Genomic DNA, 25,634 nt, shown 5'->3' with positions numbered 1-25,634 from the left:
GGGTAAGTCCCTTAACAGTTATCTCAGTCTCATTTTCTTCATCTACCTCACAGGGTTGTGAGGATCAAATGAGATAACATGTACAGAATTTTGCAAACTTTAAAGCACCATGTAAATGCTAGCTGGTGTCAACAAACAACAACAAAGTTTACAAAGTATTTGCCATTCATTATCACATTTGATGCACCCTGGGAATAGTTATTATTAGTCACATTTTGCAAGAGAACATGCTGACTAGCCTAGGGAAGTTAAATATGATTTAGGTCACATCAGGATAGTTTCAGAGTCAAGGCTTGAACCAATTCTTTTGACTCCTACTCACACATTCCTTCCATTAACCTAGGCTGTCAGGTGCCTTAATTTTCATCTTTCTTTGTTTCCACCCCACATAGCACTTTCCAACAGTGTATTATTCTGCCCTATTCTCTGCTGTCACTGATAAAGTCTTCTGGAACTCCAGGCCTATCCTAATGCCCTTGTGTTAATTCCCACAGTCCTAGATTCTGTCATATTACCACATGCAGCATTTGGATAGGCACAGAAGGGATTACTATGGAAATTTCTTATTCTCATCTTTCAAAGAATTCCAAAGATGTCACTCCCATGAAACACATCTTGACTTTACTATAATGTTAAAAAGATACCAGGACACTTTTTTCCCTTTTTTTTTTTTTTTTTGCAACATCTCTGTTCCTTGCTAATGCTCTATTTCCCAAACTACTTTTTAAATTTAAGAACTTTGTGCTTATTCTGTTTATAGATTGGAAGCACCCTAAGAGGTATGTTTCATCTTCAGGTTAGTGCCAAGGAAATAGTTCTATTTCCCTCAAACCCTGCAAGAGTCTCAGACACTATTGTTGTGAGAAGAGGGGGGAAGTAAGGAAAGATGTATCTCATTCTCATGCTCAGTCTTCTGGTCAATGTGGAACAAGGGTTACTTAGAGTCAATACATTAAGGAAATGGGCATGGAAGTTAAGTCAAGAAGGAAGTAAAAGGAGAGGAAAGAAGGAAGAGATAAGAAATAACTTCCTGTTAAGATGGTTCTGTAAATGGTTGCAGAGGAACTCAGCTTCCACATATATATATTTCACCAAAGCCTATAGAGAGCACTAGACCAAACAATGACCAAGAATTCTAAAGAGAAACCACAGAAAACTCATTCATCTAGCACAAAAGACATGCCAGCATAAGCTCTGGTGAAACATGTTAGAAGATTTTTAGCATGAACCACAGACACTCCAAGGAATGCTGAAATCTATTTTGCTCTATTTCCATGAAAATAGGAGTACTCAGCTGAAGAAGTTACAGGGTAGCTGAAAACTTGCAATGCTCTAACCAAGAAACCAGCAGAATTCAAGTTGAGATAACCTAGGGGTAACAGAAATTTATAGCTTCTGAGATGTTCCAGAGGGCCCTCAAGACTATAGCACCCAAAGATGGATGGAGGCCTGAAACCTGCCAGTGATATGAATGCGGATACACCAGAGGAAGTGGAAGCCAATAGTAACAACCTGGGAAGTTGAGGCAGAACCAAATAGTACCCAACTACTCCATCCAAGAGTGCAGGAGGAAGCAAAGCCCAGCCCTAGCACAAAGTTTTAAATCATGACCTGGGACTAAAGATAAGAGAAAACAGGAAAAAATACTGAACATAATGAAGAAAAGTTATGCATTCACACACTTCCAAAAGTTCGATTCAGAAAAGAGAATAACTCCCCAAGAATTATAAGCAGAGGCTCAAAAAAAAAATCCATTGGCAATAAGGACAAAAACAATGGGCTGGAAGAAATGAAGCAAGAGATAGAACACAAAATCATATGTGAAATAAGACATCTGGAGGAAAGAATTGGAAAAGGAAGAAAGCATTTATATCAGAAGGTAGAAAATGTTACCCAAGTAACAAACTCCAAAAAAATGAGAATGGATAAGACAGAAATCAGTGATTCCATGATGTACCAAGAAAAATTAAAACAAAATCACAACACTGAAAAATAGAAAACATAAGGTATCTATCATTTTTAAAAACTGGTCTGGAAAACAAATCAGGGAGAGATAATTTAAGATTCACTGGATTTCCTCAAAAAACAAATAAAAACAAGCATACATAACAATTCCAGAAGTCAGAACTGAAAACTATCAGATCTTTTAGAAAAGTGAAAAAAAAAGAATACATTGATTACTTCCTTAAAGAAACCTCAAAATGAAAACTCTAAGGAAAATTATAATCCAAATTAGGCACTTTAAAGCCAAAGAAAAAAATATTGCAAACAGCCAGAAAGAAAGAGCTCAAATACCAAGGAACCACAGTCAAAGACTTGGCAACTAAGAGTACAAAGGAAAGGAAATCTTGGAATATGATATTTCAAGAAGCAAAAAGGTAAAGGCTTACAACTAAGAATAATGAATCCTGCAAAAAAAAATTTAATATATTCCTACTGGGGATAAGAAAATTAACATTTAATGAAATAAAAAACTTTTAAGCATTGCTGTTGAAGAGATATGAACTGAGCAGAAACTTTGAAATGCAAACAGAGGAATTAAGAGAAGTATAAAGAGTTAAATGCATTTCCACAATTAAAAGGTACTATCTAATAATGAAATATTTATATGCTCTTGGGGGAGAAGAAACAACCATACCTTTGGAGCCCCAATGCCTTCTAAAGTGACAGAGAAAGATAAAAACAAGGGTTTTTGTTTTTTCGTTTTTTGTTTTTTCTTTTCTGTTTGGATGGTCTTAGGTAAAGAAAGTAAAGGGAGGAAAAGGAATTACTCGTAGATAAAGGAAGAAGAAGGGGGTGGAATGTATTATTTCTCATAATTTTGGTATGTGTAAAGAATTATGAAGAAAAGGGTTAGAGAAGTAGATACCACATGAACCTCATTCTTCTCTGAATCAGATAAAGCAAGGGTTGAATCTAAACACTACACTACACTACACTACACACAAACATACCCACAAACACTCTATATACACACACACACACACACAAAATTGGTATAGAAATGCATGAGAAGGATGCTGTGCTATCTAGATGATCACTTACTAAGGTCCGTTTAGAGAATTGTCTGGTCTAGCTGACCCCTGAGGTCCTTTCCCACTCTGACACAACATTATTCTGTGATCTCTCAGTTTTAATGAAATTAAGCCTTGAGGATAAGAAAGCTACAGAATATTACAGATATCTGCTGGCTCCACTATTTTAGAATCATAAAGTCAAAGAGTTGGATGGGACCTCAGAAGTTATCTAATTCAACCCTATACCTTCTACACCCTCCCTGGTAAGCAGTCATCTATTAAGCACCTCTGGTGATGCAGAACTCACTATCCACTCAGGCAATCCATTCCACTTGCCTTGTTTCCATGGTTAGGGTTACTCCTCATTCTGCTTACATATCCTTCATCCTTGGTCCATTAAAAGGACATGGCTACAAGACACTTGAGAGGGAAGGGCTGAAGCAGGAAGAGAGGTATCTCATTTTATTTTCATATAGCCACAACTTCAAAGTAGTCTAAATCTTTTGAATTCCAAAGCTTCAGTTTTCAATCTATGGGCAGTCCCAACTTTTTGCTGCTATCCCAGAAACTAACAAAGGAAGCTGGCTTGAGGAAGCATAGTTGAATCTAAAGATCACAGAAAGATGGGTGCTAGTCCCAACCCAGATGCTAGTGGCGTGACCTTGTACAAACTATTTAACTATTTGAGCCTTAGTTTCTATATCTGTAAAATGGGTGCAATACTATTTGCTCTACCTATTTCATAGGTCTTGTGAGCTAAAGCATTATACTTCTACTCAGGTGCAATTATTCAGTTAGAAAAGTTTATTCAAGTTTGAAAGCTTATAATTCCTTTATCTACCACTATAACAGCACTAAGGGGAAATACTGATTGAATTACATCTTGAGACTTAGGGGAAATGACAGATGTGTCTTGAGAAGTAAAATCCAAGACTTTAGGCTATGTCTGATGAGTGAATGGATGAATTGCAGGTGTCAGTATTATCTGTATTAAAAATTAACACAGCTTTTGGGGATAAAAAGAAAAAGGTGTTTTATTTCAAGGAAAATCAGAGTCTGTCTGCAGGTTTGGTTTTAGGTGACCATCTCCCAGATTTCTTGTTATTTAATAGGGCTTTATCAGTGGCTGCTTTGTGCAGAGGACTGTGCTAGTTACTAAGAAAGAAACAAAATTTAGATAGTCCCTGACCTCATGTAGTTTACAGTCTAATAGAAACACATGGGCAGATAATATGAGATATCCCATGATTAGATACATCACTTGAGGAGAAGATCAGTAGGAATTCAACAGAGTCTGGCAGGGTCCAGGCAAAAAGAAGAGACTGAGTAAAAGATACTGAGATAGGAAAAATGTGGAGCATGTATGAGAGATGGTAAATGGTGAGTTTGGCTTGAGTGTAGAGTGAAATATAGAAGACAACAGTGTGAAATAAAGGCAGAAAATGTAAAATGACTGTCTGGTCCAAGATTATGGAGGACATTCAATGCTAAACAAAGGAATTTTAATTTTACCTGGTAGATCATAGGGGACCACTGAAGGTTTTGAGCACAAGAGTGATAGGGTCAAATTTATTCATTCTCAAAAATATCACCAGTTCTAAATACCTTTGGAACTCTTGCATGGTAGTCACGACACTGTCTGAAAGGGGCTGCAAATCATGGTTAAATTGAACAAGTTCCTTAAGTTGAGACTTCAGTCTTTCTGCCTTGGGCTCTTCTGCTGCCAGAGCTGATCTGGTGGCCTTAATCACAAAAACAACAGTCAAGTCAAATTCCAAACACACTTTAGAGAACATTAATAACCAATCATTCTCAATAAATGACTGCCAGTCAGGGCAATGCATAAAATTTGTAAACTGCTTCCCATACATTATCTCACGTTGGGCTTCACAACAAACCTGTGAGGTAAGAGCTCCAGGGAAGGGTCCCAAGGACTGTTTATTTTCTACAGTTATTTCCTGACTATGTGAGAAGAGCATTCTTCAACTTCAAGCATTCTTGCCTCCACTTACTGTTAGCAGTAGTAGATCACAACCCTCCCACTCCTTAGCACATTGTTTTCATGAGACCATTGGATGATAGCTCTAGCTCTAGGATGAGAGACCACATTGTCCAATATTCTCATATTTTACAGATGGGCCTCCTTGAAGGCCTAGAGGGACTAAATAACTTGCCCAATGCCCCTTTCTTGAACCCCATATTCACAGCTACCAAATATATCTGGAAGAAATATAATTAAAAGAAAGCACAGTCTTTGCTTCATCTTTGCTCCAAGACAACTTTAGAGCAGATTCTGAATAATAAGAATTATATAGCTTACATTATGCAGTCAATATGTGTTAAGGGGGTGGGAATTGTGTTGGGGGCATGAACTTTACAATTAATGAAGTACTTTCTTCGTCACAGCCATTAGTAACATTTATTTAAAGACACTGACTTTTGTTATCTCACATGACTTTTACAACTGTCCTGTGACTTAGGCAGGGAAAGGGTTATTATTTTTATCTGACAGAGAAGGAAACTAAGGCTCAGAAAAATGTAAGAACTTCCTGGAGGTCACTCAGATACCTAGTGGAAGAGCTGGGCCTGGAATAGAGATCTCCCACCTCTGAAGTCGGGGAGAAAAGCATTAGATTTGGAGTCAATCTATGTTATTGCTACATTATCCTGGGCAAGTCACTTAATCTCTCTGGGCCTCAGTTTCCTCTGCTGTAAAATTAGAGAGTTAGACTAGATGATCTCTAAGGTATTTTCTAGTTTTAAATTCTATAGCATTTGAGTCTGGTGCCTCTTTTGTCTAAAATCTTCTTATTCAAAATACTTACTAGAGTGGAAAAAAGTAAACAGTTGTCTGTGATTTTTGTCTCACATGAAGATAGTCTGAAAATTGTTCCTCAGTTTATATAGCCCTTTTGTAGCTCTTCCATCTGGTTTACTCATCCTTTGACCAGGAAGTTAGGATTCGAATCATAGACAACCTTGACCAGCCATCCCTTCCCAGCTGCACTAAGAGGAAGCATGCTCCATGTTATGCCACCAAGAGTGAGACTGTGAGGAGTAGTAAATGTTTGAACACCTCATCAGTAGTGTCTCTTGTACCATTATCTCATTATGGGAACTCTTCCCTTAATTTTCACCATATATAAAATGGAAATAATCACTTAGTTTACCAACTCTTTTGCAAAGAATTGAAAAGCTCATTTTTGGAAAATTCACTGGCCTCCCATGAAAAAGAGCTAAGTGGTGAAGTTAGACCTGGAAAGGGCCCTTAGAGAACATCCAGCCCAACAACCTTATTTTACAGATGAAGACATTGAGGCCCAGAGATATGAGGTGATTTGCCAGTCATGTAGTGGTAGAGGGAGTGGTAGAGCTGGACTAGAATCCAGCCCAGCATTGTGTTACATTGTGTTTTGTTTTAGTCCCTCACATAGCTTCCAGTCTGTGGACCAGGGCTTCTGGATCTTGGAGCCACAAGTTCCCAAGGGGTCCATGGATAGATTTCAGGAGGTCTGTGAACTTAGATGGGGAAAAGTATATATATTTTTTATTTTCACTAAATTCTAACTAGAACTTAGCACTTCTTTAAATTATAAACACAGACAATAAACATTGTTCTGAGAAGGGGTCAGTGGGATTTTCCCAAGGATCTGCTGGAGCTGTCTTAAACCAATTCAGGAGAGCCAATTGTTAAATTTTCAGTGAGAGCATTTACACCTTAAAAATTGGTAAATGCTACAAATCAGAATTTGACTTACTGTTTTGTTTACTGTCAAGGTTTAAGAAAGTGATGAAGAAAATGTTACTAAAGCAGATTAAACTTTAAATATATCTCCTGTGTATGTACATTTCCTCCCAGAAAGCTGGTTATTAAACATCTACCAGCACACCCCTGGCTTTACCAGACCACCAAAGGGATCAGATTCTCAAGGGCAACGGATCTGTCTGGCACTTCTTTTGAATCTTCTCTGTGTTCAGTAAGTGCTCAATAAAATGTTTATTCAGAAACAGGTAATGAATAACTTAGTACTGGACTAATAAGTATTGAATAACTTGAAAAATGATGTGGATAACACCAAACAGCAGCTCCTTTTAAACTATTTTTATTTCTGTCAAGGCTTTAATATAACTGGATAGAAGGGATTGTCTCTAACTTCCTCATTTTACAGACAAGTAAACTGAGGTCAAAGAAAGATGAACTGACTTGTCTGAAGTAACACAGGTGAGCAAGCAGTAGTGCTGGGATTCAAGCACAGGTCTTCAGACTCCATAACCAGTATTGTTTCCAAACTATACTTAGTTTAATTTGCTAAACAGAGACATTTCCATAACGAACTAGGGAATCCCCATAGCCCATCTAAATTGTCTGGACAGATCATATTCAACATTGAACTAAATGCAACTTACAGAGTAAATTCTCCAATGCTCTATCAACTCTTTTTCATCTCTTGCTTTCTCCCCAGGTTCCAGGTCCTCGGCCAGTCTCTGTAGCTCCTTCCTGAACCCTCTGACCTCTGCTTCCAGCTGTTTGGCCTTCGTCTCATAGGCTCCTTCTGACTTCTGTGCCTTCAGGTTCCTCTCCTCTTCCTCCTTGCAAAAAAGTTTCAGCTTTTCCAAGGCTTTTCTTAGCTCTTCAAGCTCTTTGGTAATCTTCTCCCCTCCCATAGGAGAGGTGTTCTGGATAACCCCTGCAGACTGATCTTCAAGCTTCTTTAATGACTTCTCGCCGCTCTGAAAATCTTTAGCGAAATTCTAAAGGGTAAAGGAAGTTGTAGAGGTTTGATTAGAAGTAAGAGGAAAAGTATTAACCATATTTCCAGAGGCTCTCCTTTTTCCACCTAATTCCAAGGTATTTTCATTCTCCTTATCAAATATACTCATAACATGTTAGGAAGGATAGAGAATAATAAAATGACAAACCCAAAATCCTATTCAATCAAATCTGAGAAGAATTTAATAGCACCTACTAGGTAGGTGCAAGGCACTGTGCTAGGTGCTGGGGAAAAAATGACAAAGAGAAATCGTTTCTGCCCTCAGTGAACCTACATTACACTGGGAAAATATAATACCTAATAGAGAGTACCCAGGAGTAAGGTGGTGAGCAACAGTGTCAAATGCTAAAGAAATGCCAAGGATGGGGATGAAGAAAAGGCTATGGGAGTTAGAAGACACCTTGGAGATCATCCTGCCTAATCAATCAACAAGCATTTATGAGACACTTACTATGTGCCAAGAACTCTGCTTAACTATTTTGTTTGACAGATGAGGGACCGGAGATAACAGGGCTTGTTAGTGGCAGAACCAGGGCAAGCACCTGGCTCTTTCCACTACAGCAAACTACCTCCCATGAATGGTCAAGTCAAATTAATAACTACTTATTAAGCACCTACTAGACACCTTACTAAACACTAGTGATACAAAGAAAGACAAGATAGTTCTTGCCTCAAGGAATTCACAGTCTAATGGAGAAAACAACATGCAAACAACTGTGCAAAAGAGACCTACAAGATGAGGGAAGTGGAAAAGGAATAAGCATTTATATGGTATCTAGTATGTGCCAGGCACTGTGCCAAGTGCTTTTAGAAGTACCTCAACTGATCCTCACAACACAACAGCTCTTGGAAGTAGGTACTATTGTCATCCTCATTTTACAGTTGGGGAAACTGAGGCAGGTGAGGTTAAGTGACTTGCCCAGAAGATAATCCCAAAGGAAAAAACACTAGCATTAAGGAGAATCTGAAATGGTTTGTACAAAGGACTTTAGCTGACACTTGAAGGAAGTCAGGAGCCAAGAGGCATAGATGGAAAGCGAGAGAAATTCAGGTATGGGGGAAAGCCAATGAAGATGCTCAGAGTTAGAAAATGGAGTGTCTTGTTGCAGGAGCAGTGGAGAGGCCATTGTCATTGGATTGTAGTTTATGTGGGAGTGGAGATGAGTTTAAATAAGCCAGGTTTCAAAGGGTTTTAAAAGCCAAAACAGTCAAGTTTTCAAATGTTCCTAATTGCTCAAAAACAGGCATAGAATAACCTATGTCAACAAATAAGCAAAATAAATCTGCCTTTTGGCCCAAATTATAAATGTCTATACTGGTTTAAACTCAAGTAATTTTGCCATTTTTCCACTTCCTTATGTGGAGCATGTATTTACTCTGAAGCTGTACTGCCAAAATCTATAAACCCATCCTTCATCACCCAGGTTACCGCCTACCTTTGTAAAAGCCATGAGACTTTGCAGATCAGGGCCAGGGTGAGGACTGCCACATCTTATAAGTCTTACTCCTCCCCCAATTAGACCATAACCTTAAGCTCTTTATATACCCTTCAATGCCCAGCATATTACAATAATTATGTTACTAGAATGTACTCTTTCCTCTCCTTTACCTCCTAAATTCTCTAATTTCCTTCAAGTTCTACCCTCCAAATGATGCCTTTCCTGATCATCCCCAATTGCTACTGCTCTCCCTCCACAATTTACCACATATTTATCTTGTACATGTAATCGTACATGCTAGATCCTCTGGTAGAATATAAGCTGCTTGAGGGCAAGCCTGTTTTGTTTTTGTCTTTGTACCTCCAATGCCAGGCACATAGTAGGCACCTAATGAACACTTTTGAAGATGAAATATAATGTATTTAGGTTCAAAGAATTAAATTCACAAATGAAGAGGAGGGAAAGCACTTCTGAACAAATAGTTCCCATGAACAAATTCTGTGTGTTTTAGTGAACTGCAAGCTCAAATTAAGACAAAAGTGTAAAATGAAATTCAAAGTAGGTAATGCTATCCTAGGTTGCATTGGAAAGATGTGTTCAAAAGGAGCAAAGTGAATAGTCTTGCTGTCCTAGAATCTGGTCAGACCACATCTCTGGTATGTGTCTAGTTCTGCATCCCACATCTTAGGAAGGACATTGATAAGCTGAGAAGAGTTCATAAAAGGGTGAAGGGGGTCATGAAAGGACTATAGACCATATTATTAAAGGACCAAGAAAAGGAATTAGAAATGTTTTGCTGCAGAAAAGAAAACCTGGGGCTATAATACACGATAGTTGCACTCAAGTGTTTGTAAGGCTCTCATGCTGACCATGGACTGGAACTGTTCAGTGGAGTCTTGGAGAGCAGAGCTAGGACCCATTGAAAGAAGTCACAGAAAGACAGACTGAGGCTTGAATGAATGAATGATTGAATCAATGAATGAAAAATCATGGCATAAAGCAAAAACTTTACATAGTTTCCCAAAAATGGGATGGGTTGCCTTGGGAGGTGCTTAGTAGGTTTCTTCCTCTCACTAAAAGTTTTCAAGCTTGTGAGTAAGCTGTGGAAGGAATTCTAGATCCCCTAGAGGTTCAATAAGAATACTTGTGAGATTCCATGAGGCTCAGTGACTTGCCTCAGATCATATCAGACCCAGGATTCATGCCCAAGTCTCCCGACTCCAAGTCCAGAGCTCTTTGCACTGACCCACTTTGCTTACCTTTAAGGAGGAGGCCCAAATCCTAAGCAATGGCAAGTGACTTGCATAGTTGCAGTTATGCAGCTGATGGTTCACTTCCCATCAATCCCTGATATGTCTCTAGGTCACATTCCTTCTCAGACGGACACATTAGACTTTGAGCTCCTCGAATGACTGGTTTGGTTTTGTTTTTTGGGGGGTGGTGTGCTTATTATCCTAGCACTTCTTTATATATAGCAGGAAGCTAAAAGTTTTATTTCCTTCAAGACTCAGCTCAAACACTACCTTCTAAATGATGTTTTTCTTGATCACCTCAATTATTAGTACTGTCCCTCCATAAACAACCACGTATTTATTTTGCACATCTGATGAAATCCTCTTTTGTATTCTCAGCATTTTAGAACAGCACTTGGCACATAGTAAATGATTAATAAATGCTTGTTAACAAGGCTTGCCATAATAGAGGATGACAATTCTTCTTTCTACCTCATTCTTCCTTCCACCTTCCTTCCACCTCCCTATTCTCCCTCAAGTAAGGACTGTCTGGATAGGAACAACATGAATATCCCTTAGCAAAGTCCAAAGATAAGCAATAAGTGAAATGACCTGTAAGGTTTTGAGCTGGTGCTTGGCAGACATCTGGCATCTTCTTCCTAGAGAGGTGTTCACTTTTTCCATCACCCCATTTAGCCACAGGTGAAATTGGTCCACATTTGCCTTGTACTGTTCATGCTCCTTGGTTAACTTCTCAAGGAGGCTGACTCTTTCCTATTAAAAGAACAATAACAACAATAATAAACATCGTCAAACATTTCCAAGGTCTTTCATATCTCACTGGATTCTCATGGATCCTCACAGCAAGTCTATGAGTTAGGAACAGCTGAGATTATCTTCATTTTATAGATGGGAAAACATACTCAGAAAAGGGATGTGACTTACAGTTACACAGCAAGTTAATGGAAGTACTTGGATGTCCTTTCTACCAAGTCATCAACCATTAAGATCCCTGGAAGCCAGGTGTTACCAATGTTTCCATGTGATGGGTCTTTTACCCATAAGGAACTGATATTTTGGGAAGGCCAGCTGGGATACAAGAGATAGCTCACTGGGTGTAAAGTCAGTGGGATACACTTTTGGCTCTGCTGCTTACCACTGGGCAGGAGAGTGCTGCATGACACACTTATATGTTTAATCTTTAGTAACATTTCTCCATCACTTTCTTAACTCTAGCCAGAGGTGGGGAACCTGCGACCTCGAGGCCACATGTGGCCCTTTAGGTCTTCAAGTGCAGTCAGTCAAAGGACCCCACTTAAGGACCTAGAAGGCTACATGTGGTTCCCCACCCCTGGTCTGGACAATGAAAAAACAATCAAGCCTTGATTTTCAGTCCTGATTACTAAGGTATAAGTATTCATAACTAAAATTTAACAATTGGCAGAGAGCTGGTATGTGTTGGTTCCAGCACATCCCTGCTCCCAGGACATATCATTGCATTGGTCTGGGGCTAAGTTTCTTCCTCTATAAAATGGAGACACTTGTACTACCTTCCGCAAGGAGTTGAGGTGGCACAGTGGATACACACAGAACTTAAAGTCAGGAAGGCCTGAATTTCAATCTAGCCTCAAACACTATCCATCTGACCCTAGTTGAGTAATTTAATCTCTCTGCATCTCAGTTTCCTCATTTGTAAAATGAGGATAATAATAGGACCTAACTCACAGGGTTGTTGTCAGTATCACATGACTAAACATACAGACAGCAATTCGTAGATGTAGAAGCTGTATAAATGCTAATTATTGTTATAACCTAAAAGTACTCAGTGCTATTGTTCTGTTTAACCCTAATCTCTTCCTCCAAAGAGAAAAATGACCAACGAATGAATGAAAAACCATTTAAGACTTATGTGCCAAGCACTGTATTAAGCATTTGGGATTCAAATAGAAAAGTGGGATGGTCTCTACTCTCTAAATGGGGAAAACAATTCAAAAAGGAGAACAAAAGGCAAGGCCCATGGGTCCTCCATCTCAAGGAAGATGTAGTTGGCAATTCCCTGTCCAACCAAATGGTTTGAGTGACCATACCACCAGGTGAGGAGGAGGGGCTAGAGAGATTAGGCAGGTCCACAATTACTAAGGGAAAAGTGTGCCTAAGGCTCAGAGTAGATCAGGGGCTTTGGGTTCTTTCCTATGGTGATGAGGTTTGGGGAGTGGGTAGAAATCAGCATCTAGGCTAGAGAGGAGTAGATGGAGAAGGTGATATTAATATAAAAGTTGGGGGGAAGTTCTCCCACTCTCTTCCCTTTTTTCTCTTTTGTACCCTCCAACAGTGGCTGAGATCTGAGCAGTGAGCAGGTTGGGGTGGGAGAGGAGAAAGTACCTCCTATTTACTATACCTACTGCAGGTGAGTATGATCTGTACATAAATTAAAGCAACTTTGAATCTAACTTCCCTGACCCTATCATAGCATCATTCTCTTATTACTATGCTGCATATTTTATTTGACAAGAAAAAAGGTCTCTAGGGTAGTTATCCTAACATTTCAATCATAAAAGGAATAAGCTACTTTGGCTAATGAGGTTGAAATCTGAGGAAACGGCTAGGAGAAAAAGAACATTTTAAAAACAACCGAGAGAGAGACTGTTGAATGTGGCACAAAAAGCACTGGAGCAGAAGTCAGAAGATTTATGAGTTCCAATCCCAGATCTGTAACATAGTACTGTCCTAGTGAGTCAGCTAAATGGCATGGTGTTAGGAATTTAAAATCAGGAAGTTGTTATTATTTAGTCTTTTTCAGTTGTGTCTGACTCTTCATGACTCTTTGTGGGGTTTTCTTAGCAATGATACTGGAGAGGTTTGTCATTTCCTTTTTCAGATCATTTTACAGATGAGGAAACTGAGGCAAATAGGGTTAAGTGACTTTCCCAGGGTCACGCAGCCATTAAGTGTGTGAGGCTGGATTTGAACTTAGAAAGATGAGTCTTCCTGACTCCAGGCCCAGTGCTCTCTATCCCTGGTGCCACCTAGCTGCCATCAGGAAGACCTGTGTTCAAATCTAACCTCAGATACTTCCTCCCTGTATGACCCTGGTCAAGTCACTTAAACTTGGTCCATCTTAGTTTCCTCATCTACCTCCCAAAGTTGTGAGCATAAAATGAGATAATGTTTATAAAGTACTTTGTACAGCATTATGTAAACATTAAGTGTGATTATTACTAACTATAGTTATATGACCCTAGATAAATCACTTTAATTCTCCGTACTCCATTTTTATCAGTAGTAAAATGGGAATAATAATCCTTGCCCTGCAATAATTATAATATAATATATAATTATAATATAATTATTATACATATTAATATAATTATTATACATATTATACATGTTATACACATAACTATACAATCACTGATTTTTTTTATGGTATTTTAAAGTTTGCAAACATTTTAGGCATACAATCACATTTGAGCTTCACAATGAGCCTGTGAGATAGATCCTATAGATACAATATTATTATCCTCATTTTAGAGATAAAGGAACTAAGAGATAAAGCCACTGGCCCCAGGTCACACAGCTAATAAATGTTAGAGGCAGAATTGGAGCCTGTCTCCAGGTCCCCACTGCCAGAATTCTATTCTAGTCACTTCCCCTTCCTGTCTCCCTGACTGTTCCTCCATGGAGTTATTGTGAGGTTCATGTGAGATAACAGTTGCAAAAGGTTCTACAAATTATAAAGCCCATGTAAGTTAATACCATCCCTAGAGATTGCTCTATAAATTGGATCAGTGTAAGAAAAGATCCTGATTGCCTATTAGCTCTTCATTTCTACTGAGCTAAAGGGGAAAAGAAATAATGGGTACCATTCAAGAGTTCAATGATTAGATAAAAGTGGCATAAGAGGGTATTGTTGTGAGTTAGCGAGAAGAGGCCTGGTTGAGGAATATAATGATTTGGATCCTAGTCCTAGCTCTGATCACTTAAGGTTTCTATGTGACCTTGGGTAATTCACTAAACCTCTCTGGCCCCAAATCCTTCTAACTTCAAATCTAGTGCATCCTTGACTGAAAAACAAAATAAATGAGGTGGTTGGTCTAAATTATCTTTAAGGTTCCTTCAAGCTCCAAAATTCCATAATTCTGGAACTAGAAGCTCATATTCATATTTATAGACAGGGTATCCTAAAAACCCTAATGAAATTTTAAACTTTATAAAGCACTATGGCTTTTGGGACATCCTGTATTTATAAGTACAAAGCATATTATATGCCTTTATCTCAGTTAATCTTTATTATAGCCCTTTAAGGCAAAGCAACTTTTATGATGCCCCACTTTTTTGATGAGTAAACTGAGACCCAGAGAGGTTAAGTGACTTGTTCCAGGTGAGAGACAAACAGATACAGAGAAAGAAACACACAAAGAGACAGATACACACACACACACACACACACACACACACACACACAGAAATAAAGACAGAGAGAACTGAGAATCAAACTTACATCTTTTGATTACAGATTCAAGTCTTTCCCTTATCCCTATATTGATGAGACATATTGATTTTTACTGAGTACTGAGTGCAAAGTGGTATTGTGAGTTTCAAAATTTTCTTGGTTGTTAAGTGAGTTATGGCAACTGAATAGTGGCTGATTTACATGATCACCACCTTCAAGTATCTGACAGTCTGTCTTATGGAAAGATTATAGAGGATGGTTCTGCTTGGATCCAGAGGGCAAAACATGGAGTGTGGGGAGGATATTACAGGGAGGAAGATTTTTAACAGGTGTAGGGAACCTGAGGCCTCAAGGCTACATGGAGCCTTCTAGGTGCTTGGGTGTCGAGTTTTGACTGAGTCCAAGTTTTACAGAACAGATCCTTTATGAAGGAGATTTGTTCTGTGAAGTTTGGATTCAGTTAAAAAGCCACACTTGAGGACCTAGGGGGTCACATGTGACCTTGAGGCCACAGGTTCCCCATCCCTAGCTCAACCTAAGGAAGAACTTTCTTACAAAGTATTTTAGCCTCCACAAATCTTTTGGTTTTTGACCCTCTATTCACTCTCACCTTCCTCCAGCTGAAAGTGATCTTTGACTTCTTAAATTTCTTCCAACATTTTGTCTGAATCTTTCCTTTGCCTTCATTGAACTCTTGGCCTCATATCATAGTTATTCATATCCATGCCTTATCAGTGCTTCTATCATGCCTCAACCTCCTAGAAGGCAGGGTCTGAGCCTTCATTGTTTCTCTGCCTATCACTGTATCTCCCCAATGCACTCAATGACTGTTTATAAGAGCTATCCAACAATGGAGTGGGCTACTGGATCCCTGAAGGTTTTCATATACTTATACCGGATGACAGAAGTAGAAGGTCAGACTGGATGACTTCTAATTCCCTTTTCCCTTCTGGGGTTCCATGAATTGTGAAGACTTGAAAATCCAAAGATTCTAAGATTCCGTGGCTTCAGCACTCACTGGTTCCATGAATGCCTTTAAGGTCAGTAACTCTATTACAAATGGTGTTTGTTGGCTCATTCTCCTCCCGTATTATTCATGCTCACTGAAATATTTATACAACTTCCTCTCATTAGCTAGACATTTTCATTTATTAAATAAAGCAGATCAGGAATAATAAATGAGGCATAAACACTGGAGCTCCAGCTGATGCTGACGCTGATGATGATTAATGTTGTAGCAAAATGTACACACTCAACTGATAGCGCCTTATTACAAGTGATTACTCCAGAAAAGGCCACGTCCAAAGACTGCATTCAGGAACAGCAGAGAATAAATAAAGCCTTACATTACATGGTAGGAGCTATAAAAGAGCACCAGCTGAACAGGGCCAGAATTCAAGATAAGATTTATGACGGGCACACACAATGGCTAAGGAAGGCGTAATTTAAGCTGCTGCCAAACATTGGCGAATGCCAGAGAGTGACAGGTGTGACAGATCAGGAGAGAGTTTAACCTTTTCATGAGATGAAGCAATTAAACAGTCTGGGACTGTCAAAAACATCTAAACTTAACCAATTAAGGAAGACATGATGGATTTATACTCATGTAAAGTGTTAAATGAGGAGATTTGACTTTAGACCAAAGATCGTTGGTTTAAAAGACATTGTTCATCCAAGGAGAAGAAAGCTAGTTCATAATGAGTTGGGTAAGATACTCAGATAATAAAAATACTTAACAGCCCATGGCTCTAATTTGCATTATAGTGTTTTATAATTTTTTTAAAAAATGTGCTTCACATGCATTATTTAACTTCATCATTTCAACAGTCCTTAGAGGTAGGCAGGGCAGATATTATCCCCATTTCATGATAAAGAAACTGAGGCTTAGAGTAACTTGAAGGTAATAACTGTTGGAGCCAGAACTCTTAACCAGCTCATCAGCCTAAGTTCAGGATTCTCCCTATTCTTCTTTGCTGCCTCAAAGAGATCAGGTTTTTCTCTAAGAAGCCTGCTTTTCCATAGGAATGTTCAAATCAGCTTTTCATCAGATATTTCCAGCATTTTTCCCAGAAAGAGAAGCATTCTTTGGATTAGTTGCTTTTTCATCTACCAAACTGGAATTCCAGTTTTATTATAGAGAAAAGATCAGATTCAGTCTTGTATGGGGCTAGGCAGTGTGCTGAGGTGCAAAGAGCCCTCTTTGAGACTAGAAAGCTTGAACTAGAATCCTAGATTTGTCATGTACTCTAGGTGACCATAGACTAATGACTCCATCTTTCAGGGCCTCCTTTTCCTCAGTCAATGGGTTGGATAAGATGACTTCCATAGTACTCTTCAATACTAAACTCCAAAAAAATATGAGAATATTTTGTAATGCAAAATGCCAGTTAAAGGATTAAGATCACATAGTAGGAAAAAACAAGTTGGGGTATGACTAGCAGGGTCAGAAGACTGGAGAACATTCCATAACAAGATCATTTTAAAGAACTAGGGATATTTGGCCTAAAGACCAAGAAGGAATACAATAGCTATTTCAAGTGCTCAAATGTCTGTTAAATGGAAGGTGGATTAGACTTGATCTACTTGGCCCCAGACAGCAGGGCAAAAATCAGTGGGTAGAAATTGTAGAGACAGACTTTAGTTTGATACAGAGAAAATGAGCTGGTCAAGGAAGAGTACACCATCATTGTGATGTTCAAGAGGAGGATGGATGATGACTTGTTGCTTTGTTGTAAGGAAAATTGTCTTTTGGATAATACTAGACTAGATGACCTCTCATTTCAGTTCAATTGTTTTTCAATTGCATCTGACTCTTCATGACTGACATTTGGGATTTTATTGCCAAAGATAATGGAGTAGTTTGCTCTTTTCCTTCTCCAGCTCATTTGACAGATGAGAAAAGTGAGGCATACAGAGTTAAGTGACTTGTGCAAGGTCACACAGTTAGCAAGTGTCCGAGACCAAATTTGAATTCACAAAGAAGACTCTATCCACTGCACCACCTCACTGCCCTAGGTGACCTCTGATATCTGTTCTAATTCTGAGATCCACTGACAGTACCCTGTTGGGTATCTCAGCAGCACAAACTCATAAGTGGGACCCTACAGGGAACTACTACCCAAGATTCAAGGTACTCTGAAGGTCAAACCCCCTAGAATTATGGTTTTTAAGCCCTCACAGAGGCAGGTAGGTGGCTCAGTGGATAGAGCACTGGGCTTGGAATCAGGAAGATTCTCTTAAGTTCAAATTCGGCCTCAGACACTTACTAGCTGTGTGATGCTGGACAAGTCACTTAAGTCACTTACTGCTGTTTGCCTCAGTTTCTCATCTATAAAATGAGCTGAAGAAGGAAATGGCAAACCACTCTAGCATCTTTACCAAGAAAATCCAAAAAATGGGGTCTTAAAGAATTGGACACAACTGAAACAATCTACAACCACAACAAACACCTTCCCAAGCATGTTTGCCTTTGGTCAATTGAACAACATCCACTTTAACACAAAGGCATGTACTGAAAAAGACATAGAATAAAAGTAACTACAACCACCTCACCTAAGACCTAGGGTGCGCTCTTATATGTGTATACACAATCAATTGGAAATCTAGATACCCACAAAGTTTATGAATGAAAAGGTATAGATATAGATGATATATGTGGCCAAGGCAACATACGCTTCCAAAGCTGTTAGATTCTTTAAGACATCCTCATCCTGCTCCTCACAAGATGCTTTGTGTTTGCTGGAATACTCATTTCCTTTGGCTGCTCCTGGGTGGGGAACATCTTTCTGATGCTTGCCCATGATCTCCACCATCCCCAACTCTGAACTAGGCTCAGATTCTATTGAACATGTTGCATGTTGTCTCCCCCATTAGACTGTAAGTTTCTTGGAGGGAGGGACTGTCTTTTGCCTCTTTTTGTATCCCCAGTACATAGCATAGTACCTGGTATGGAGTAGGTCCTTAATAAATTTCAATTGGTTAGTTGATTGATTAAACTAAAACTCATACCCCTGGGATCAGAGAGAGACATGGGTCTGGGATCTGCCATTTCCTAAGCAAAACTCCAACTCCAGAGGCTGGACGCTCACCTCCTCTTGCTGATCCAACTCAGCTTTTATAGCACAGTGGAGCTCTGACCACTGCATGCTAATATCATTGGCTTCTGATAGAAGATGGCATTATAGCTGTGGTATGTGGTGGGGCTAGGGGGCACAGAAAAGGGGAGGATAATAAAGGAGACAAATTTTCTTTCCAACTTTGCTGCATTCTCCAAGAGCCACAAGAGAAAAGGTAAAGAACAAACTCTTCTCAGAGCTGATTCCTGTGACTGGTCCTTTAAGTCAGCCAACTGCTAGGAGTTCCTTTTGCTCCACCATTTGCCTTCATCCACTGGTCAATACTCTATGTAAGCCCATCAGGTTGAATGAAAAACTTGTTTACATTTTGCTATTGGGATTTTTAGGAAGAATCTTAAAATACCTTGTTTACACTCAAGGAAAAGTCCTAGATACTGCCTTTATACATCTCTCTCCATATATATATATATATATATATATATATATATATATATATACACACATACATACACACACATATATGTATATATACATAGAGAGTAACATAAAGTCTTATAGTAGCTACTATATATAAGTATATATATATGTATGTAAAGCAATATACATGTGTATATATACATATTCATTATCAAGAAAGCATTATGTGAGATCAAGAATTAGAAGCCTAGGAATGTTTCTTTTTCCAATTCTGGCATTATTAGCAATATGACCCTAAAAAAGTCACTCCACCTCACTCTTAGTTTTTGTAGTGGCAAGCAAAGTAGGACCTTTTGCTGTTTTTGTTTTAGTATAATCAAGTGTCTCTGATTAAATAATTTGATTAAAGACCTTCCCCACACATTAATGGGTCTGGGAAGATTTGTAGGAAGGCACACACCTTTTGTTAATGAGGCATTGGTTCTCAAGGGTTGTGACCCCCTCTTGCTCTAAAAAGTGTATAAAGACTCAGGAGGTGCAGTTTTACTTTGGGGCTTAGTTTTTGGAAGAAGCTTTGTGTGCCAGATGAGACTCTGGGAAGCCACTAAGAAGTACCCCCTGCTTTCAAAACCTGGATGTTGGTACTTCCCTCTCTGGTCACTATGTATGTATGGTCAGGCAGTTGCATCTGTCTGTTGATATGTGATATGTATATATATTGCTTACAGTCAGACAGTTTGGAAGTGCTGTCTGTTGATTTAGATTTCTCTAACTTTTCTGAAGTTCAGGGTGCTGACTTTTTCCCCTGAACTAAGTGAATGATACATGTGCTTGATTAAAGTGATTGCTGACCCCTCAAAAGTTGCTTTCCTTTTAGAAAAGCAGATCTAAGAACCTATGATAGCAGGCCCTCCTGTGTATGCTTGCTTTTACAGTTTTTTGACTACAAAATGTGAGTATTAAATAGTTATACTATTATTATTTTCATAGGGTTGCAGAAGCAAATAGTATTAAGACCTCATGTGTCATAAAATATTAAAAATATATATTATGATAGTGGCCTGGTCAATGAGTCTTCCCTGAGAGAGACTTTATTCCATGAAACTTGTGGTGATCTAAAGTGGGAAAACATTTGTTTAATTCAAAAAAGAAAGGTATTTTTTAATTAATTCACCTTTGAACAAGATGAAAGAGGAATAGAAAAAAGGGAGTAATTAGTTTTAAGAAAATATTTTCTCAAAAGGTATGTCAGTATTAACATTACTATTATTCCATTTAGATAAACTCTAAACATAAACTATATACCTTTGGTTACTTCACAGTAGACTTTTGTCTTTTTGAGTTAGGATTACTATAAAACATACATGGAAATTGCTTGCTTGAGTGAGAGGGAATTCAGAGTAGCAGAGTAAACTCTGCCCCTTTGGACCTCTCTCCAAGAAGGAATGTTTGTATATTAAATAAGCTGCCTTTGATAGATGTTGGCTATGATTCAGGGTATGAGATTTTTCTTCCACAGTGAAGTTGTGCTGAAAGAACTTGTATTCTAATTCCTGGTAGAAGTTAGCAGGACCTTACAAAACTCCTCTTTGAAACACTTTGGTGTCTCAACTGAACAGAACTAAGAAGACTTTTTATGATCTGTAAGGAAGTTTTTCAGATGAGAGCAGCCTCATATATGGATATGGTTCCTCACTTAAAGAACTTCACTCTGCAACATCTGGCAGTGTTGACCCCCTTCTCCATTCATACTACCTCCTCTTCTTTTTGGTTGTTCTCTTACTGTCTATCTGTTCCTTTTCAATCTCCTTTGCTGGATCTTTATCCTATTAAGTACCAGACACTGTGCTAGGTTTTAGGGATACAAAGACAAATATGAAACAGTCCCTGCCTTCAAGGAGCTTACCTTCAAGGAAACCCTTGATTCTTGCAGGACATGGAATCTTTCTGTTCCAAACCCCACAGCTTGTCTGTCACTAGTGCCCTCTTGGACAATGTAGTTCTTGGCTTTAACCCTACTTTTCTATTTGAGACTCTGCATCCAGCTTCTGTCCTATTTAACTCCTCAACTTTTGTGCCTTGTTTTTGACCTCGACTTGTTTGCTCCTTATTTCATATCCCTGACCCCTATATGAGCAGCAGGGATTTCGTGGCCATTATTATTCTCTTTTTACAGAGGAAACTGAGGCCAACAGAGGGTCACATGGTTAGTAAGCATCCAGCAGTGGATTTGAACTCAGGTCTTCCTGGCTCCAGGTCTAGCACGTTATCCATTGTACTATCTAGCCTATAAGATAGGAAAGACAAATATTATTATCACTATTTTGCAGTAATAAGAAATTGAGGTTAAATGAATGTTCAAGCCCATAATGGTAGTGTAAAGTATTGGAACTAATAACAGAACCCAAGTCTCCTGATTGGGCTTCTCAGTATGCCACACAAAATTGAAAACAAGTTGATTCATTTACCCAAAAGCACATGGCAGAAGCATTGATCTAAATCCAGCATGGTATAGAGGAAAGAATGTTTAACTTCAAGTCTGAAGACAAGGGCAGTCAAGTGGCACAGTGGATAGAATATCCTCCCTGGAATCAGGAGGACCTGAGTTCAAATACAGCTTTGGACACTTACTAGCTGTAAGATCCTGGGGAAGTACTTCCCCCTGAGGGCTTCAATCAGGCAAAAAAAAGTCTGAAGACCTAGGTTTGAATCTAAGCCCTAAGTACCTGACCCTGCACAAATCACCTGGCACATCTGTACTGTATTTCTCACATCTATAAATATGCTCATTTTACTCCCTACCTCACTAAGCTGCTGTGGGGAATGTGTATTGTAAACTTTTTGAATATAACTAGTTATATTAACAAGAATGATAATGAAGCAACCATTTCAGGTGGAAGGTGGTAGGGAGCTGATCCCAGGTCTTCCATGTGAGGAAGCTGCTTTAGTCAAGCAAGCCAATGGCTTCTAAGCATGTGTGCCAAGCCCCCACTGTATTCTATCAATAATTCCAGTAGGTATCATTAGTTGAGAATGCTCAAATTAAAATTCTGCCTATATCTCTGCCTGAATTCAAACATAATAAAGGTCAGCAAGTAAGTTAAGGGCACACTTCCAGTTCTTGCCACATTCTACCCATAACTATTGCTCCCATCCCAAAGAGGGGATAAGGGCCAAAGCCACCCACTTAGGTGTACATTCAGCTTTTGCTGAAAATTGTCTGATTTGCAGAAGCTACTTCAGAGTTTAGACTTTTCCTTGTAAAGCTATTAAATGGAAACTGGATACTATTAGTTAAAAGAACTCATATGTTAGTATATTTAACTTTCTATTTCTAATACCCCTGTGGTGTATGTGGTAGGAAGGTATTATTACCTCCTGTTCACAATGAGCTAAACTGAAGTGTAGACAGGCTAAATAGTTCATAGCAAACCATAGACTTGGGATTAGGACATCAAGTTAGCTGACGTAGGAGCAGATTTCTTCCTATGAAAGAGTGTGTCCTTGGGTCTCAATTTTTCCATTCCTACAAAGCGCAGATAATAACACCTGCCTTCCTGGTAAAGAGATGTAAAATGAAATAAATTAATAGATGTTTATAAAATTCAAAAGTAAGATGTGAATAAGAGACATAATTGTTATATTTGAGACAATTTACATGAATGAACTTTGTAATTATAAAGTGCTATATAAATGTCATCTCTTCTTATGTTTGGTGATAACTATTCAGTTAAAAAAAAAAAGATCCAGTCAACTTTGTTATAGAATCCTGCATTTAGAGTTGGGACCTTAGAGACCATAGAATCCACTCCCCTCATTTTATGGATAAGAAAACACAGAGACTTTAAGTGACTTATCTAAGCTCATATAGCTAGTGTCAAAGGTAGGATTTGAACTCAGATCTTCCTGACTCCAAATCCTGCATCTTAGCCACTATTATTGTCATTAGCTATTTCAGTCATGTCTAACTTTTTGGGACCCCATTTGGGGTTCTCTTGGCAAAGATACTGAAGTGGTTTGCCATTTCCTTCTCCAGCTCATTTTACAGGTGAGGAAACTGAGGCACACAGGGTTAAGGAACTTGCCCAGGGTCACACAGCTAGTAAATATCTGAGGCCAGCCTTCAGGTCTGGCAATTTAACCACTGCTCCATCTAGTTGCCCCTTAGCCACTATACCATGCTGTGTTCTCCCCTCCTACTCTGCCCCCTAAAAAAATTCTGATGTCACCTAGGTAATAAATGGTGGAGCTAACATTTGAACTCAGGTCCTTGTGTCTCAAGTTCAACACACTTTCAATTGTACTATGCTATTTCACTAATAACTGGTTTAACTGAACTTTTCATTTGAGAGGCAATAGAGTGCAATTGAAAGAGGAGAGGAGTTGGATTCAGGAAGGTATTTCTTATGTCAAAGTCTTAAGAGCACTGGCTCTTAAGCTTATTATCTCTATGACTTGGTGGGGGTAGGTGGAACATATGACTTCCCTGAAGCCTGGTTTCCTCATCTGTGAAGTGGGAAGAATAATTCTAGCACAGCCTCCTTAAAGAACTGATGTTGAGATCTTTCCTCCAGCTCTCCTGACACCACGTGGGTAACAACAGGACACTCAGACTTTTCATTGGCTGTCCCAAAAGACATGTCCATTTCTCTGGTAATAAATCTAATTCAACGCAATGTCTTATGGACTAGTGATATTGTTTTCGGTTAACACCTCTCTCTTGCTACAGGGCTGCCCATCTCTTTTTTTCCTCTTCTCCAGTGCAACTGTTCATTATGGATGTGTTACATTCCTCTTGCCTACTGTGTATCTCTTCACTGCCCTTTGGGTGAGTCACAATTTTCATTGTTTAGAGACTGATATTCCATGACTCACGAACATGCAATATCACAAGAAGTATATCACCGTAGAGCATATAGGCTCTTTTCAGGGAGAAACTCAGAGTCAATAACCACACTGTATAATTACTATAAGGCAATTCATTTAACCAGTTACTCTATCAACAAGTATTTATTAAGTACCTGTTGTGTACCAGATACTGTGATATGAAGAGGATACATAGACCAAAAAAATGAAACAGTTTCTGTTCTTGAAGACCTTATATTCTATTGAGAAGCGAGGTAGAAATGTAATGAGGGACACTATGTACCAAGATAAGTATGTACAGAATCAATACAAGGCGTTTAAATACAAGGTTAGTTGAGGAGGAAGAAAGCTAGCAATTATAGGTATCAGGAAAGGTCTTTGTGTAGAAGGTGGTGCTTCAGCTGAGTCACGTAGGAATTGAAGGATTTTATGAGATGAAGGTGAGAAGGAAGTGCATTCTGGGGATGATGGATGGTCAATACAAGGGTGTGAATACAGGAAATAGTGCGTCATCTAGGAGGAATGTAGAGAAGACTGGACCAGAGTGTAAGAAAGGAAGTGGTATGTAATGAGGTTGGAAAGATATGTTGGAGTTAGATTGGGAAGGGCTTCAAAAGATCAACAGAAAAGTTTATATTTTGTCCTACAGTGCTGAGCAGGGGAGTAAGATGGTCACAGGTGAAATGAAAGCAAAGGTGACAGCTATGTGGAGGACAGACTGCGAGGGAAAGATACTTGAGGCAGTGAGAACAATGAGAAGACCACTGTAATAATCTAGGCAAGCCATGCTGAAGACCTGAACTAGGGTGATGACTGTGAGAAGTCAGGGATTATGTAGTAGCAACAGCAAAATTTGTCAATAGATAGAATATGTGAGGTGAGTAAGAATGAGTTGGAGATAATGTCCAGTTTGCAATCCTGAATCACTGGAAGAAGGTGGTACCATTCTTGGACAGTTTCTTTGGAAGTTCGGGTAGAAGGTGGAGAAGGGGGAGATAATCAGTTTCACCTTGGACATGTTGAGTATGTAATGTCTTTGGGATATCCAATTTGAAATGTCCAATAGGCAGTTGGCGATATGAGACTAGAGTTTAGGAGAGAAACAGGCAGAATATATAGAGCTGAGAATGGTCTGCACAGAAATTATAATTAAACTCATGGGATTTGATGAGATTACTAAGAAAAACAAGGGTACAGAGAGAGGAGAAGGCCCATGCCAGAATAAAATACAATATGATTATTCAGCAAAGAGAGGAATATGGCTATTCAGCTGAAAGAAAGTAGTCAACCAGAGGAAAGGACAATTTGGAGAGAGTACAGTGTCACAAAAATTCAAAAATGAAAGTTTCCAGGGGAAAAAAC

The 25,634-nt window shown here is 38.9% G+C and overlaps 1 protein-coding gene across 3 annotated transcripts in view; it reads right to left on the bottom strand.

The window, feature by feature from the left end:
• The window catches only part of SYNE3 (spectrin repeat containing nuclear envelope family member 3), a 185,467-nt gene that overhangs the window by 75,838 nt on the left and 83,995 nt on the right, over positions 1-25,634 (bottom strand). For all 3 annotated transcript variants that reach the window (XM_072630318.1, XM_072630320.1, XM_072630319.1), the window contains exons 5-7: positions 11,073-11,234; positions 7,425-7,769; positions 4,623-4,759 (exon numbers count right to left, since the gene is read on the bottom strand). In XM_072630318.1, coding sequence (XP_072486419.1) covers positions 4,623-4,759; positions 7,425-7,769; positions 11,073-11,234 — 644 coding nt within the window. The remainder of the gene's footprint in view (positions 1-4,622; positions 4,760-7,424; positions 7,770-11,072; positions 11,235-25,634) is intronic.

This window comes from Notamacropus eugenii, chromosome 1 (assembly GCF_028372415.1).
Source record: "Notamacropus eugenii isolate mMacEug1 chromosome 1, mMacEug1.pri_v2, whole genome shotgun sequence".
In the NCBI taxonomy this organism is placed as follows: Eukaryota; Metazoa; Chordata; class Mammalia; order Diprotodontia; family Macropodidae; genus Notamacropus; species Notamacropus eugenii.
Note: the sequence above shows the minus strand (reverse complement) of the source record. Positions and strands in the feature narration are given on the sequence as shown.